Source organism: Salarias fasciatus, chromosome 6, assembly GCF_902148845.1.
Source record: "Salarias fasciatus chromosome 6, fSalaFa1.1, whole genome shotgun sequence".
NCBI classification, from domain to species: Eukaryota; Metazoa; Chordata; class Actinopteri; order Blenniiformes; family Blenniidae; genus Salarias; species Salarias fasciatus.
In genome coordinates this window covers 32,522,863-32,540,274 of record NC_043750.1, presented here as the reverse complement: position 1 = coordinate 32,540,274, position 17,412 = coordinate 32,522,863, and the positions used below count along the sequence as shown (strand labels likewise).

Genomic DNA, 17,412 nt, shown 5'->3' with positions numbered 1-17,412 from the left:
ACATGGGGGTGGGGGGTGGGGGTGGGGGTGTTGGAGTGAGGATGGTGCGGTGCGTGCTCGTGCTAATATATTTTGGGGGATTTTGCCCTCTTGCCCCTGCGTAGACCCGGCCCTGTTACACCATATCAGTTTCCCTGTTTGTGGCAGCTATAAACCTGCCACTCAAAGCCGGAGAGTCACAGTGTAAAGGACCAACGGCAGGCGATGGAATAAGACATATAGCCTGCAAAACATTCATGGACGACATCACCGTGATGACCCCATCCATTCTCGGGACGCGATGGGTCCTGGGTTCACCGGAGAAGATGGCCACCTGGGCCCGCATGCAGTTCAAGCCTGGCAAATCCAGGTGCCTTCTGAATGGAAGTCTGTCAAATAACACCTTCAGCATCCAGGGGTCGGAGATTCCAACCATTCAGAAGGAACGAATCCAATGCTTGGGAAAGAGAGTGCCATAACAGCACTCTGAAGGACAGGGGGAACCTCGAGTACACCTCAGCTCAACTAAGGGAGTGACTGAGGAGAATCGATAAGTGTCCGCTGTTGGGCAGGTTTAAGGTGTGGTGCTTCCAGCATGGCATCATAACAAGACTCCAGTGGCCGTTTCTGCTCTACGACTTCCCTATGACTAGATTAGAAGCAATGGGCGTCCCTCCAGCATTCAGCTTAGTCAACCTCTACAGCAAGTCTTCAGTACTCCGGTTACCATGCTCCTTGGTCTGTGTGCAAGCTTTTAGTCTCCAGCAGAAGTGTCAAGAAAGTACTTTCCCATGCCATGTTTTCCATGTACCCAGTCAGTTCTCGAAGAGCTGGGCTGATTGTGATCACCTGGGCCCAGAACTGTTTGTTGCAGGTGATTCAAATCAGCCCAGCCCTTTGTTAACTGACTGGGCACAACAAAAACATGGCATGGGAAAGTACTTTCTTGACACCTCTGGTCTCCAGGGACACAAAAGCCAGGCATTCAAGCACTGCCATTAACTGCGGCAGGAAGTGGAAACCGCTTGAAACAGTGAAGCAAGCAGAAGCCTACCGGAGGTATCAAGAAATCATGGGCACTGTGTGTTGGGGACAGCTTGGGCTTGGCAACTATAGTGCCAAGAGCTGGTCGAAAAGCAACACACAAGACAGAAGGGACTTGGTGGTGCAAAGGATGCGGGAGACAGCTGAAGAAGAATTAAAGAAGAATTAAAGTGGCAGTGTTGGGTTCCCAGGCACGCTGGATGCAGTGGGACAGGACACTCGATAGACCACTGTCTTGGAAACTGTTCAGGGGTACTGACCAAAGCAAGCTGAACTTCCTGCTGCGCGCTGTGGTTACTGCTCTGACATTTTGACCTGAACTATGTAAGACCCCAGGCTTTAGCAAAATTGTGTTTTCAAGCTATTACAGTGCTGCCATACTTATTTCCAGGTGTTTTATGAGGGAAAAAATTCAGGCGAGAATGAAATTCATCCTCATTCAGTGTGCTACAACATAAATAAATCTGTACCAGTAGCACCTAGAGTAATTCTGCACTGGGTGAAAATACAGGTTGTCAGCTTTCAAATGAGACCCCAACCATGCATGTACTCCAAACAATTCATGAACAGCATTCAGTTTACTTTGGGTACGTCTTTAGTTGAACTTTTTGGCGAAAATGGCCCCGAGCTTAAAGGGTTAATATGTTTATTTGCACTCTGAAAATTGACATTTCTGAATGGGTTCCAATGAGACTCTTTTTCAAATCAACATCACCGCCCCCTGCTTTAGACCCATCATTGATTTTGTCATGTTTATCTTTCTCAGAGTGCCAATAATGTTTCCCTACAGCTGCTGGGAAATCAGGTGTCCCTGTGTTTGCACTGAGAGATGTTTTTGGGAGGAATATGGAGGAGGCGGGAGGAGAGAGCTGGCTGGATGAAAGGAAGGAGCTGCTCTAGGACGGGACAGAACAGGATCAGGAGACGGAGGATGAGGAAGACTCTGCTGCTGCTGCTGGCCTCTCTGGCCTTTGCCTCTCTCACGGCTTTGACTGATGGAGCTCCGCTGTGAGTAGACGTGCTGCAGCTTCTTTAACGTTCTGTTTGATGGTAGACTGGGCAGAGGACTCAAACTGTGTACTGAAATACAACTGCTGACATCGTCCTGAAGTAAAGTACTGTCAAAAAACTCAAGACATAGTAGAAAGCAAGAAATGTGATATGTTGATCAGGGTTGGGGATCAGTGGATTGCATGCAACGGCGTTAGGTAATTAGGACACAAAAAAGTAACTGTCATCTGTTAGAGTACATTATGAATATGTAATCTCATTACAGATATATCTGACAAAAACATGGGTTACTGAGCAGGATTACTTTTGAAAATCAGACTGAATATACCAGAATTACAACAGACAAGTGCGCTACAAGCAGACATTGTGAGACTTTACAGCAGTTTATGGCGCAAACCTCAACACCACCATAAATATATAAACAACAGACAGAGTGTGTCTAAGAGCAGTCAATACACTGGGTGGATGACACACTGTACCGTATTGGCCCGAATATGAGATGATGTTTTTTTCCAGAAATTGCATCCTAAAAGTGGGGTCGTGCTATAATCGCGGACTTACGGTAGATGGTCAATACCCATCCGCGCCACTAGATGGAGCCAAAGTATCACTGACCAGAGAGCGAGTGGAGTGATGAAATTAGATCAAATGATCTGATGAAAAATGGCGGATCATCTGGAACAAAGGGGCTCGAACGCTGGACAACTGAGCAAACAACAGAGGTGAAGTTATGATACCAACTTTAAACTGATGGTGATCAACGCAGCAGAGTCATCAAACAACTGCCAAGCTGCCAGGAGATATGGTGTCGCAGAGCGCCTCGTTCTTATTGGAGAGCACAGAAAAAACGCCTACAGATGCTAACACTATGAGAAAAGCTTTCCGTGCATCCGTGGTCCCAAGAGCGACGCTTCAGAGAGACTGATAGAAGGGTGAGTGAATACGTCACTGAAAAACGGAAAGACGGAATGTCCACCACCAGAACTCAGCTAAAGGAACTGGAAAGTTATTTACATCATTTATGCAGTTTTGACCCCTTGAGGCTTCTTATTTGTTGCTTATTTTGAGAAAGAGAATACTGTAGTAATATTTTTTTCATTTTATATCTCGTGAAATGTTATCTCAGTTGTGAGTTTTTGAGTTTATAATAGTTGTATAACAAAAAGTTGTTTTATGAGTGACTTTATTGTCTTCAGCATTTTTTTTTTTTTTTCACAAAATGATCCTTGAAAAATAGGGGTCGTGTTATAATCGGAGTTGTCTTATATTTGGGCCAATACGGTATTTGTCTTGGTCTTTGATTTTATGTTTGCTGGTAAAGTAATCTAAAAGTAACTAATAGTGATCTGGTACATTACTTTTTTCATTGAAGTAATTAGAGTAAGTTACTTGTTACATTTTTTGATGAGTGACTTGTAATTGTACTGGATTAAATTTTCAACCCTCCAAACCCTGATGTTGATGAACCACTCTCAATGGTATCTCTTAATACACAGTTGTTTTCAAGTAACCTGTGTCTTGTCATGAGCCAGTTTGTGTAATCTGAGTCAAGGGAATGGACTTTTTTTCATACGGTGCCAAAAAAAATGGTTCGCACACAAGTGCATGATCAGTTTGAATTGATCCTCTGCTGGACGTTTATCAAGGTCATCAGTTGATCACTTATTGTTTCCAGGCAGCAGCTCAGGACCCTCATTTGCGCAAATACAGCTCGTATATCTCATAAAATTAGAAAATGATGAAAATGTTAAATGCTTTTTGTCACTCATTTCAAAAATTGAAACCCATATATGATGCAGGCTCATGACACAGAGTGAAATATTTCAAGCCTTTATATCTTGAAATTTTGATGACGACGATGACGATGGCTTTACAGATAATGAAACCCCAAAGTTGAATATTTCTGTAAATTACAATATTACATAAGATAAATACAATAAATGAATAAATAAATAAATATACTGGGTTGGGTCTCCTTTTTTGGATGAATTACTACTGCATCAGTCCTGGCATTGAGGTGATTAACCTGTGTCACTGCTCAGGCACAAGAGAAGCCCAGGTTGCTTTAATAGCAGCCTTCAGGTCATCTGCATTGTTGGGTTTTGATGTCTTTTATCTTCTTCTTCACAATACCCCATGGATTCCCTATGACAGTGTTTCCCAATCCTGGTCCTTAGGGCCCCCTGTCTTGCATGTTTTCTATGTTTTCCTCTTCCAACGTTCTTGATTAAAATGATATGCTAGTCATCAAGCTATGCAAATTGCGTTGGAAGCGGGAAACATCTCAAACATGCTGGATGGAGGGCCCTGAGGACGTAGGATTGGGAAACACTGCTCTATGGGGTTGAGGTCAGGACAATTTGCTGGCCAATCAAGCACAGTAACACCATGGCCATTGAACCAGCTTTTGGGACCTTTGGCAGTGTGGGCAGATGCCAAGTCCTGCTGGAAAGTTAAATCAGTATCTCTATACAGCTTGCCAACAAAAGTAAGCATGAAGTGCTGTTAAATTTCCTGGTAGATATCTTGACTTCAGACTTCAGAAATCACAGTGGACCGAAACCAGCAGATGACATGGCAAGCAGCCCAAATCATCACAGGTTCAGAAACCTCACATTGGACTTCAATGATCCGCTTCTCTTCTCCTTCAGACTCTGGGACCTTGATTTCCAAAAAGCAAAATTTACTTTCATCTGAAAAAAGGACTTTGGACCACTTACTGCAGTAATTCATGCAAAAGGAGGTGAAACCAAGTATTGATTGCATAGAAATGAACATAAGAAGTCTTACATCGTTGCTTAAAATGTCCTTTTTTATCGGTTATGTAATATTCTAACTGGATGAGACATTAAATTTTGGGTTTTCATTATTTGTAAGTCATCATCATCATCAAAATTTCAAGAAGTACAGGCTTGAAATATTTCAGTCTTTGTCTTGAAGCTATAGGCTATCACATGGTTTGACTTTGTGACATGAGTAGCTCAGATGGTAGAGCAGGTCATCTCATAACTGGAAGGTTGGTGGTTCGATCCCTGCTCCCGCAGGCGTAAAACTGTCGTTGTGTCCTTGGGCAAGACACTTCACCCACCTTGCCTAAGTATGAATGAAGTGTGAGAGTGAATGGTTGGTGGTGGTTGGAGGGGCCGGTGGCGCAGATTGGCAGCCTCGCTTCCGTCAGTCTACCCCAGGGCAGCTGTGGCTACAATAGTAGCTTACCACCACCCAGTATGGAATGAATAATGCAATGTAAAGTGTCTTTGAGTGGCCAGAAAAGCACTATATAAAACCAATGCATTATTATTATTTTCATGATATTCAAATTTTTTTAGATATACCCGTATATGCTATTAGCATGTAAACTTTATTAATTTGAGTGACCTGGACTGTCATTAAAAAAGTTTTATAACTTCCAGCAATCAAATTCCAAATCTTTTCTACATTCTAGTAGAAAGTCCTACATGGTTCAAGAGAACACTAAAGAGCAGCATTGGCTTGATTTTTCTGCCCTCTCTCCTCTCTGCAGCAAAGTCATGTCTGCCCCTAACCTGTTGAGAGTTGAAACAACAGAAAACATTTTTGTGGAGTGTCAGGACTGCACCGGAGGAGACATCAAGGTCCAAATCAACGTGATGAACCACTCAACCAAAACTGAAACCCTCGACTCCACGTCTGTGACTCTCACCAGTGCCAATAACTACCAAATGTTTGGACAAGTCAAGGTGAGGGAATTATTCATAATGCAGAAATGGTTCTCATAAAGGTCCCTCGTTTTTCTCACTGTCTGTTGTTTCAGATCACGGGTGCAAAATTCAAAAAGGATCCCAACGAGAAGCAGTACGTTTACCTGCAAGCTCAGTTTGATGATCGACTACTGGAGAAGGTGGTCTTAGTTTCCTTCCAATCTGGATACATCTTCATCCAGACAGACAAGACCCTCTACACCCCCAACAGCAAAGGTAAGTCTCAAATGCCACTGAAATGGGATGATACCTGCTTTTATTAACAATATGAATTATAGCTACAATAACCATTCAAAATATTTTTCTGTCTGAATGCTAGATTTTGAATTGTTATTAATAGATTTTGGATCCAAGGAGATCTTTTAAATATTTTATTCATCACCTGTTGTTGCTCTCAAGGCTTTGCAGTAAAGTTTATTTCACAGCTGTAAAGCTCTGTGCACTTTAAGACAGGGCTATCAAAGGTATACCCGACGTATAAACTCACTGGTTGTCCCTTCCACAAATGAATTCTCCTTTTTTTTTCCCTCTCGTCACAGTTCATTACAGGATGTTTGTTGTGACGCCCCAGATGGAGCCTGTGGAGAGGGATCCACAAACTAAATCTGAAGCCTCTATCGCCATTGAGATTGTGGTAATGTGTCTCATTTTTAACCAATGCCAATGTGCAACTGAAAACATTTAGAGGATGTAGCGCAAACATAAAATTACATTTCACATAAGATGGAACATTTAAACGTTGAGCTGTTTGATTACTTTTATTTAAGGTTTGTAATGACAAACATTTTATTAAGATTCAAGATTCAAAATATTTCTTGTATCTTTAGGTAAATTCAGTTTACAGTGAGTGACTTTTCCCATTTTGTAACACACCTGAAAACAACACAAGACAAGACAAAGTGACGACAGTGCTATGGCTAAAAGAACAAAGGAGATAGCCCCGAAGTAAAAGCATAAATAACTAATAAAATAGAAATGGCTGAAAATATATCAGACCCCGCTAGATAAGAATGTGCCATCCTTGAGATTAAGATGAGAGAAGACATTCAAAAAGTAACTTTATTAGTTATATTTCAGTTCCTCTCATTTGTTTAAAGCACAAATTGCTGCTGGTACAAATCTGTTTGCATGACGTTTAGTTTTACAGGCGGGTACCCTGAACCTCCGACCGGAAGGGAGCAGCTGAAATTCACCGTTACGCTGTGCTTCCACCGGACGCGATGCAAATTTTTCGTGCAGTGAGATTTCCTGCAAAGTCAATGTAATGACGCGATTGTCGCTCAATCTTGAGCGGCGGGCGGCGGACGGCAACCGATGACGTGTGGGGTGGCCGGCTGCGAGCATTACCAGCGAAAAATTTGCGCGCCCGTCAGCTTGTACTGCCACTCGCTGCCACCCGCCACTTCATCGCTTGACGCTTGTCGCTTGAGTTGAAATAATTGAACTTTTCAAGCAAATTCGCGCCAGGACAACCTATCTGTGTGGAGGTCGTCACAGACATGCTGACGTAGGGCATGCAGGGCTCCGACCACGCAAAGCAGTTGGCATGATGCCAAGGCGAGCGGCTTGCGGCGAGCGGCTTGCGGCGTGATTTCATTTGTTCACCGCTTCTGGTGGAAACTGGGCGTCAGCCTGAAGTAGCGCTGGAAGCGGCCGTCCGGGTAAAGCTCCTGCAGAAGACGGTGGAACTCACCGAGGTCAGACCGCCTCCGTAGGGCAGCATGCATCCAGAAGCGATGTTGGCGCCTCGCCCACAGCCGACGCTGACATTTCCATGCTAAATACAGAGCAGCGATGGCGGCAGGCGGAGCCATCTCAATCTCAATCTTTATTTGTAAAAGCACTTTTCATATTTATAAAAACAACACAAAGGGCTGAACAATAAAGACAGTCATAAAAAAAGAGCAAAAACCGCACCATCGATCAGTTTGCACACACACACACACATAGAGAGAGAGAGAGAGAGAGAGAGACTTTAAAAACACACTTTATTCACATTTCAAATAATCCTTTACATTTCCATCACCATTCTCATGTTCACAAGTTGTTAAAGCAATTCTCATATCAAGATCAGTGACAGACTCCCTGCATGGTTTAAAGCCCCCATCAGTCCCAGCAAACAGAGCCCTCTACATGGAAAAAAAGAGTCATGGGAACTCCTATTCTTTCTGCTCTTTCAGCTCTTTTTTCACTTTCTGCACCAGTCTTTTCAGTCTGTATTTCTCACGATCCGTCAGCTCCCTGCTTCCATTGTACTTTATGTTGACTTTACTAACATAAACAAAATCTTCCAGATCTGAAAAGTAGTCCTCCACCTTAACACCTTTTTTATTCTTGGTTTTTTCCAAGAAACTCTTCATTGCTGTTGTCCCATAAGCTCCCTCCTGGACCTCCTCGGCTGTTAAGTCCCAGTGATAATCTCCACCTTCCTCCAGAGAGTCTCTTGTCCCTCCCTCACCCTCTTCAGCTGAACTCTGATCAGTCCCAGTCTCCTGGGAACTCACCAACTTCCTTTTATTCGACTTGACCCTCTTTTCTTTAGCTCCACCCACTTCTTTCTGTTTCCGTTTGTCTCGCAGCACCATCCTGCTGCTGCTGTCCTCCTCCTCCATCTCCACATCCACCCTCACTCCATCGGTCACAGGTTGCTCTGACTCCTCCTGGCCTCCAGTCAGAACTCCACCTTCCTGAGAGTCCACACCAGAAGCTCCACCCACAGGATCCTCCTGAGAGAGAGGCTGCTCCACCTCTGCTCCACCTCCAACAGTCTGCTCTCCATCCTTGCCTTCACCTCCTCCACCTCTTTCTTCTGCTCCAGTCCTCTCTCCACGCTGTTCTTCCTGTTCACCTCCTCCTCCACTCCTGTCGTCTTCGCCGCCTCCACCGCTTTCCTCTCCGTCACCTCCACCACTGCTCTTCTCTCCCTCTTCACCACCTCCTCCTCCGTCACCTCCTCCAGCAGCCTCCTCCTCCGCTCCACTCCTCTCTCCTCTGTCACCTCCTCCAGCAGTGTCCCCCTCAGGACAGGTCCTCCGTTGGTGTCCCTTCTGTCCACACCTGAAGCATCTCATGTTGTCTGTAGTGACGAACAGGGTGTAGTCGAAGCCCTCCATGGTGCCGAACAAGCTCAGGTTTAATTCCTGGTTGTTATTCTTCAACACCATGAAGAGCTGTCTTCTGTAGCTCACAATGTGACGGAATTCAGGGTCTTTGCAACCAGAGGACAGCTTCCTCAGAGGAGACACCACCTTTCCAAACCTGGACAGGGCGTTAATAATGTCCACGTCTGTGATGTATGGAGGAACGTTGCCCAGGATGACTGTTTTAGCTGGTGTGGTCAGAGGCAAGACAGGAACCGGCAGGTCTCTGATCACCACACGAGCTGAGACGACGGTGTTTGCTGTTTCCTCCTCGGTCACAACCATTACAACAGCCCCGTTCATCCTGGCAGCTGATACGATGTTAGCAGCTCCAATAATCCCTGCCACAGCCTGGGGTCTATTTCACCAAGCAGGTTGAAAAAACTCTGAGTGAAATCCTGAACTCTGTGTTGATCTGGGTTTTCGGTTACACAACAGCTGATTTGAGTTGATTACTCAACTTCAAGTAGTTTCACCTGGAGTTTAGCACGTGCACGACAACTATAAAAAACCAGTATTAATAGACCACAGATTCGACGAGTCACCATGGCAACAGAGAAGCGGAGAGCGACATATGGAAGCTGGAACACATTTTCTGAAAAAAATGCAACACCGCTGCAGCAGCGAAAGAGAGGGAGATGCCGTGGCAGAAAATTGCTGCCCGTGTCAATGCGTAAGTTTAAATGAAGTCCTTTATATCAGAAAATTATTGAATATTAAATATTATTACAGGGAAACTGTTTGAATGGTCACCAGTTAAGGTATTTCGTTTAGCTGTAATTCCGTGGAGAAGAAGCGCACATGGCAGCAGCTAAAGATGAAATATAAAAACATTGTTCAAACAGGTAAGACCTCGGCATAATCTCATTGAGGCACATCATTTTAAGCATGTTTAACATTGTAAAGTAGCAGAAATATGAAGTGGCTAATGGACTGTGCAGTTGTTTTATGTCACAAATCTACATCATGTTATGTTAAATAATTAATCCTATTTAAACTAACAGCCAACAGAAAAAAAGCCCAGGCCTGTAAAACCAGTGGGGGCCCGCACCACCACCTTTAATGGAGGCAGAGGAGCTGGCCCTAAGCCAGAATATGGGAAGACCAGCAGCTGAGGGAATCCCTGGAGGGAGCTCGTCCACTGAGGGCACCCCCCTGGACAAAAGTGGGTTTATAAAATGTGTGTGTGCGCGTGAGTATAATATTTTGAAAATGTTAATGATACAAATATTTATTTTGTCTTTCATGTCTTTTCTTCTTTTGGCCCAGATTGTGAAGGTTCTATCTGCCTGCTGGAGCCCCTTCATGCTACAACCAACCTGAAACTGTCAGGAGGAAATACTCAAAATATTTTTGCCAAATGTTAGTTTGGAAAAATATACGCAAATTATACTGAAAGATGTCATTTATCTAGGATGAGGAGGATAAAACCGTGTCTGCTGCCTTCACAGAGGATCCAGAAAGTCATATAGAGGTACGTTACTGATTGTTCTCTTCCCATTAAAATTCTGAATACTCCTGTGGAACATAGAGCTTGACATTTAGCCGACACTGAAATATTCAACATTGTCATCCTTTTTAACAGATCATGGCTGGTCAGCAGCAGGATGGTCTCTCAACTTCCACATCACAGACCAACACTGTGAGATGATGTTCAGTAAACACCAGAGGTTCATTTCATTCAATTCATGTTACAGCTGTATAATTTAATGTCCTCTATGTATTCCCAGTTACCAGTCAAAGAAATGTACAAAATCCACTTACTTAACAAAATAGAGAAATCCCATAAAGAACAGCAGCATCTGGACCTCCAGATGAAGAAGACGAAATTGGAAATTGAGATACTGGAGCACAAATTGCAGGTGGGTTCATGGTCACAGGTGAATTATGTTCACTATTGGAACATGAACTAAACTTGTTATTTTATTTGTAGGAAATAAAGAAGACAAAATTAAAATTTGTGTCATATGTTTTATTTGCTGTGGTGGTAATGATGGGGGTGATTTAAACTCCTAAGTGCTCTGCATCTCCAGTGTTTTATAAAAAAACTCCCATTTGAAGAACTGCAACGTAACACACAATATCCGCTGGGATGTGAGTGCGCGACTACGGTTGATTATGTTGCAAATGTATGGACGGAAAAGATTGTGAAATGTAGCGTATGGATTGAGACGTGAAGCGGTACCGTTCCAAAAGATAACTGTCCGGAAACGCCAAAACATCTATGCGCGGTCTGTAAATAATCTTCCGACGAATATTCAATTCCCGCTGCAGTAATGCCGCTCCTTCATCTGCAGGATGTAACATGATCCGAGACAGTTCCATTCACTCTCACTTTCTGTGTCCTGTCAGTTAAAAAGTTCAGAATCCACCCCACAAGATTGTGACTTATGTTAAAATGGTCCAAAAGTCTTGAGGCTAAAACATGAGGTTGGATCGTATTGAAAACAGAAGAAAAAACAGTAAATAAAAGTCTTGAATGTGTTCCTATTCCCTCCAAATGTTTAAAAAGCAAATGTAATTGAGGTAAATGTAGCATCCCCTATGTTAGATCTATAAGCGAACTGCATGGGATCAAGGTCATGCTCAGTATTCTTCAGAATTTCAGATTTAACAATTTTCTCAAAACATTTCATTACAATCGATATCAACACGATTGGTCTGAAGTCATTCAGGGTTTTAGGAAAACTACTTTTTGGGGCAGGGATGACAACAGCATCCTTCCAGACTCTTGGCACATGCTGCCTCTTTAGAGACTGATGAAAAAGGTGCTGAAAAATAGAGCTCAGTTCCTTTGCACAAGATTTCAACAAGTGGCCGCAGATGTTATCAGGACCATAGCTTTTGTTTGGTTTGAGGGAACAGAAGGATTTTACAACATCCTTCAAGGAAATAAAAAAGTGCTAATTGTCACGTACGTCATAACTCACTTCCTGTATTTCCTGACTAAAATCAAAAGCATCAAAACGTGTATAAAAACAGTTCAGTGCATTTGCAAATTCAAATTCTGACTCAAAACCATCAAAAGAGATGAGATGATACTACTGGTTTTGGAGTGTTGGAGGCCTGCAATGGCTTTCATGCTTGACCAAGCAGATCCAAGATTTTTCATAGCCATCTTGTTCTCCAGCTTCCATTTGCAGTCCTGCTTTGCTTTTAAGATCCCTATTTTCACCTCCTTAGTGGGGGGAATAAGGAGACTATGAAATATATCTTTAAATGTGAGTTTAAGTGTTATGAGTGTAGGAATAACACTTTACAAGGATATCTGTGCTGACCTGGTGCATGAACAGAAAATAGTTTCTTTTCGTAACTCGGAAAAGACGTGTCTCTGAGCTGTACACGTCAAAGTATATTTCAACTGAATGAAAGGTAAAGTCATCTTTACACTGGATGTCTGACTGATAGATTTTTCCCCTCAGACCCCTGATGGCATCGTTTTACAAGTTGATCCAGTCTCACTGAAATCAGGCATTCACTCTGGTCATTATCAACTCCCTGAAACCGTGAGGTGAGTATTTTATTAATTTCTAAATTTACATTTTCACACGGAACAGTTGCAAGAGGTACTGAGTTTATTCTAAAACCACACCATTCACAACAATATGACTGCTTTTTTAACTTAGCTTTACAAGAATAAACGTTGAATAGTGAGTGAACCAAAACATAACTAGTTTTGTAATCTGTCAATGAAGTCAAATTTCAAATGTAGTCAAGTAAAGAAGAAATAAGTGGCATTGCTTGGGTCAATAAAAATTATGACAAAATATCCTCAGTGAACCTTTATCATGCGACTAGAACAAGATAAGAAGAAACGCATATTGTGGTTAAAGTACCAGGAAAAATGATTGGATATTACTTGTTGTGAAACATGTCCTTTTAATTGTGAAGCACAACACTAATTTGTTTCACAACACTCACAATAGGATAAAAAATCTAAATAAAAGAAACCCGTGTTGAATGAATATACATTGCCGCAGACAAAGTTGCCAAACAGAACAAAAGGAGTCCCATTTTTTTCAGAGGTGCAACAAAACTTAATGTATCATGCAATATTGTGGACAAATAAAAAGGAGATTAAATGCCCATCCATCCATCCATCTTCAACCACACTGTGGAGGCAGCAGTCTAAGCAGGGATGCCCAGACTTGTCTTTCCACAGACACTTCCTCCAGCTCTTCCTGGAGGCGTTTAAAGTTTAAAGAGTTTGATGCTGAGAGAGAGGGTGATGAAACTGAACTGAGTGCTGCACTAAAGATGGTGGGTGATGGCTGAGTGAAGTCCTAGAATGGTACGTAGGAACGGACTCTGCAAGCTTAGAGGGGTTCATGAGCTGAGTTGGAGCCGAGTCTGAGCCTGGAGCGGGAAGGCAGGCAGTGGAGGTGTTGCAGCAGACGTCGGGGTCAGGAGCCGACCGGGCTGATGGTTGGAGTGCTTCCAGTTGTGGAGATGATTAGAAGGTCCATGAAAACTTGACCAAGGCAAGAAGGTGGCAGGCAGCTGGATGACAGACAAGAACTGCCCGGAGGTGAACTCCGAAGAGTGGATACTATGATCCGGTATAGATTGATGATTCAAGGGTGGATTATTAGCAACAGTTAGAGATATTGCAAGATTAGCCTGAGAGCACACCTGGGGGGTATTGCACAAAACCAGGATAAAGGATTAAGCCGGCAAACTGTGGTGATCCTGTGGTTATCCTGGACAACGTTAGCCTCAAGTCGGGTGCACAAAAGCTGGCCAAGTTTATCCCGGACAAGTCACCATGGTGATTTATTCTCTGCAGCTAGCCTGCTTCACACCAGGCCAACTACCTAGGATAAGATTAATCTGCTGTCAACAATGTGGGAAATGGGTGTGGCTTACAGCATTTCCTTGATTTTTACACACATTACATCATTTAATCATCCTGCAGCCAAATCTTACAACTGTAGTCATTGCATTTGCAGGGTCTGGTTGACTTTAGTATTATTTTGTTGCACAGATTATATAAAGACCAAAATAACTTTCAACACAGACATTTCAGAATCCTTTCTTTATTAATACAAGTCCTACAATAAAAGGTTCACAATTATTGTAAAAACAATGGAAAAAAAAAAAAAAACCTTAATGAAATTGGTACTAAACCGCACTGATGTAAAAAATAAAGAATAAGAAATAAAAACAACAACCCTGAAGCTACACAATGAGTAAAATGAGAAACACAGGAAAATTAAATGTATCACACCACTGAAATGGACTACAATATAACAGACAGCATATCTTTTTGTCTTAGCTGTCTCCTGAAAATAGGAAAATCGTTCTATTTCAGAACTCCACCTTTAGGAGTGAAAGGGTCCTACATCATTCTGACTCCACTTTTTTAACGGCTAAAATCATACAGAAATTCTTTCTCAGAAGACACCAAATTTATCAGTTCATTTAATAATTTCTCCTTGAGCTACACTTAAGTAACTTACCAGAATGCAGAATATTTTTATGTTTTGTTTTCACCTACTGCAGGTTCTTTTCTGGCCGGACAGGTTTGTTCTTCATGACAGATGAGGATGAAACAGAACACAGCATGAGAAGAATTGATTCAATAGATAACATGGACACAGAGCTGAAATTTTCTTTGAACTTAATAATACTTCACATAACCTGAGTAACATGCCCTTATGGGCCACATTAAAGAAAAACACCAGTATTTATTAGTGGACTTGGAAAGTCATCAGCTCCGCATCCTTGAACTGTAATGGCAGTGTCTGTGGAGTACAGTTTATTCATTGTAGATGTTGGCGCTATTACGCATTGATCCGGTCATTATTACTTGCCAGGCTTTTTACCTCTCCTTTATTACAACACTCGTGTTGCTTTTCTTGTGGATTATGTGTTTTACTTCTTCATATAGTTGAAGAAGCATTGCCTGCTCATCAGGGTGCAAACTACGGGGGCGGAGGAGGGGGTCTCAGATCTCCTTTGAGACATAAGGCCCCCAGAAAACATGATTTGTGAAAACATTTTTATTTATTTATTTTTTTAATTTATTTTTATTTTTTTATTTTTTTGGGGGGGTAGATATTGGCAAAATGCTGTTTCCCCTATGTATTTCCTGTATTTCATTATTATTATTTCTATATGATCATAATCATGGATCATATGCTGAATTAGGCCATTTGTAGTGGATGATTTGCGCATCACTATTTCACTTTAATAAAGATGCCGGCCTGCATGCAGTACTTGTCCTCACCATTGAAGCGTGGGGGGCGCTATGTCTTAAACGGCACTTAAAGCAGACGTACAGGCTGTAATAATAGATGTGTTTTGTGTAAAGTCTTCGCTCTGCCCCCCCCCCCCCCCCCCCCATATAAGTGAGCCCCCCCGACAGCCGCGGTGTAGTTCACACACTGCTGCTCATTCTGCCTGAAGTAAGATGCATGTCCTTGTTCCATTTTCAATCTGTGATTCTGTGATCGATCTTGTGGTCTTCTGAAGAACGCCGTGAACGCGCACTTATCCTGATGCTCCTCACCTGGCTTGAGTAAGCCACGTCTTTTCATCCTGGCTCGGCAAACGTGCAACCGATTAACCTGAGAAAACACCAACTAGGCTTACTCAAGCCGCGCATTTTCATTTATCCTGGATGTATTTATCCTACTTTTGTGCAATACCCCCCAGGTCAAGATTGTTCGAACTCAAGCATTCATCAGTGACTATCTGATGACTGTTGCGATTGTTTTCTTGTATGATTTCGGAGTGACCACGCAGAGATGCCACACATTTCAGACTCCGGCTGCATAATGTGGCAGGGCGGTGGATTTTTAGTTAATGCCGCAGACAATGCCACCTGGGAATTTTGTTCCAGGTCATAGGGAAAATGTTACAAAAACTAATCCAGGTCACATAGGTCCATTTTTCACACTTACAAAGAGAATGCCAGAGACGTCATTTCCAAAAGTATATCAATAATAAGCAAACATATACACACAAGGGTGATCTACCAAGATCACCTGCAGGCTAGTTGTGTGGCTGCGGTTTGCCGCGCTGACGATGTCCCACTTTGATGACATCATCAGCGCAACGAGAATGATGAGGCAAACATTGCAGCGGAACACAGTCCCCGTTACCTGTCGACAAATCTCCTCTTCCCCACAGATCAAGAGAATCTTTCTGATCTCACTATCTTGTCAATGCTGGGTTATCTTAACGAAGGAAGTCTCACGCTGTGTCTAAAAACAACAACAAGTGCTCTAACGTAGCTATGCTACATCGACATCATCATGTAAATTACCTCGTTGACCCGGCTGTGCCTTTCACACTCAAGCCGAGCCGATTAAAACCCGGGTCGCTTGAAGGGTCGATCGACCCGGCTTGAAATGCCGTTTAAACTCTTTCCCAATGCCATGAGGAGCCGATTATTTGCGGGCTTTAATGGGTTTTTTGGCCAGTGGGAAAGGCGTATAAGGCAGATAGGTCTCAGACTGCCAATGTAAAATCCTGCATCACCCACTGTGCCACAAAATCTTGAACACCTTCGAACTGTGGCATATTGATTTCCCATCATCTCCCAATGCATTTTGTAAAGGCACAGTTTTCCTTCTCTCCATCATCTTCTGATCTGACAGAATAAAATTCGAGTGAAAGGTGAAAAGAGCAGGAAGTCACAATGACCTAATGGTAGTATTACACAAAGCTGATTTCAAAAAATGTACTATTACAATATTTCCTGTATTACACTTTTGACTTCATTAGATTTAAATTGGCCGTAATGGTTAAGTTATTGGTAACTGTTAATTATTTTGTGTGTGTGTGTGTGTGTGTGTGTGTGTGTGTGTGTGTGTGTGTGTGTGTGTGTGTGTGTGTGTCTGTGTGTGTGTAGTCCTGGCCTGTGGAAGGTGGTGGCAAGGTTTCAAAGTGATCCGCAGCAAAGCTATTCAGCAGATTTTGAGGTGAAAGAATACGGTGAGTCTCTTCTTAACGTCACTGTTGAAGTGTCAGTTAATGTATTTTATTTTTGAAGGAATAACTATTGAAAAATATTTTATGTTGACAGTGCTTCCCAGTTTTGAGGTGAAACTCAAACCTCAGGACTCCTACTTCTACGTGGACAGCAACGACCTGACTGTGGAAATCAAAGCAACGTGAGTCAAACTTTAGAGGAGTTGGAGGATAGGAGACTGGAGTGTTGGAGTAACTGTGAAATATTAAAAAAATGAAGCATGGTATCTGGTATCACAATTGGTAATCTGTGTTGCTTCTATTACTGCTGCTGCTACATTTGACCATCTTTACCTGCATTTTCACTGTGCAACTAGTATCTGTGTGGGTTGGGTCGGCAAAAGCGTAACTAGACCTAAATCACTGTGGGTTTACGGTTATGAAAGGCTGTGTCATGATGAGTGTTGTGCAAGTTACTGAAATAGTTATAGTTAATCGTTATTTCATGCAAAAGTAACTCAGTTACTGAAACCAAAAAAGTAATGCGTTGCTGAAAAAGTAACTTTTTAATTACTTTTAAA

At 42.5% G+C, this 17,412-nt stretch overlaps 1 protein-coding gene across 1 annotated transcript in view; it reads left to right on the top strand.

The window, feature by feature from the left end:
- Nucleotides 1-1,954: 1,954 nt before the first annotated feature.
- LOC115390827 (complement C3-like) overlaps nucleotides 1,955-17,412 on the top strand; it is a 51,532-nt gene continuing 36,074 nt past the window's right edge. Inside the window, exons 1-7 of the mRNA XM_030094844.1 lie at nucleotides 1,955-2,031; nucleotides 5,558-5,753; nucleotides 5,828-5,990; nucleotides 6,314-6,408; nucleotides 12,337-12,425; nucleotides 16,773-16,855; nucleotides 16,947-17,034. Coding sequence (XP_029950704.1) covers nucleotides 1,955-2,031; nucleotides 5,558-5,753; nucleotides 5,828-5,990; nucleotides 6,314-6,408; nucleotides 12,337-12,425; nucleotides 16,773-16,855; nucleotides 16,947-17,034 — 791 coding nt within the window. The remainder of the gene's footprint in view (nucleotides 2,032-5,557; nucleotides 5,754-5,827; nucleotides 5,991-6,313; nucleotides 6,409-12,336; nucleotides 12,426-16,772; nucleotides 16,856-16,946; nucleotides 17,035-17,412) is intronic.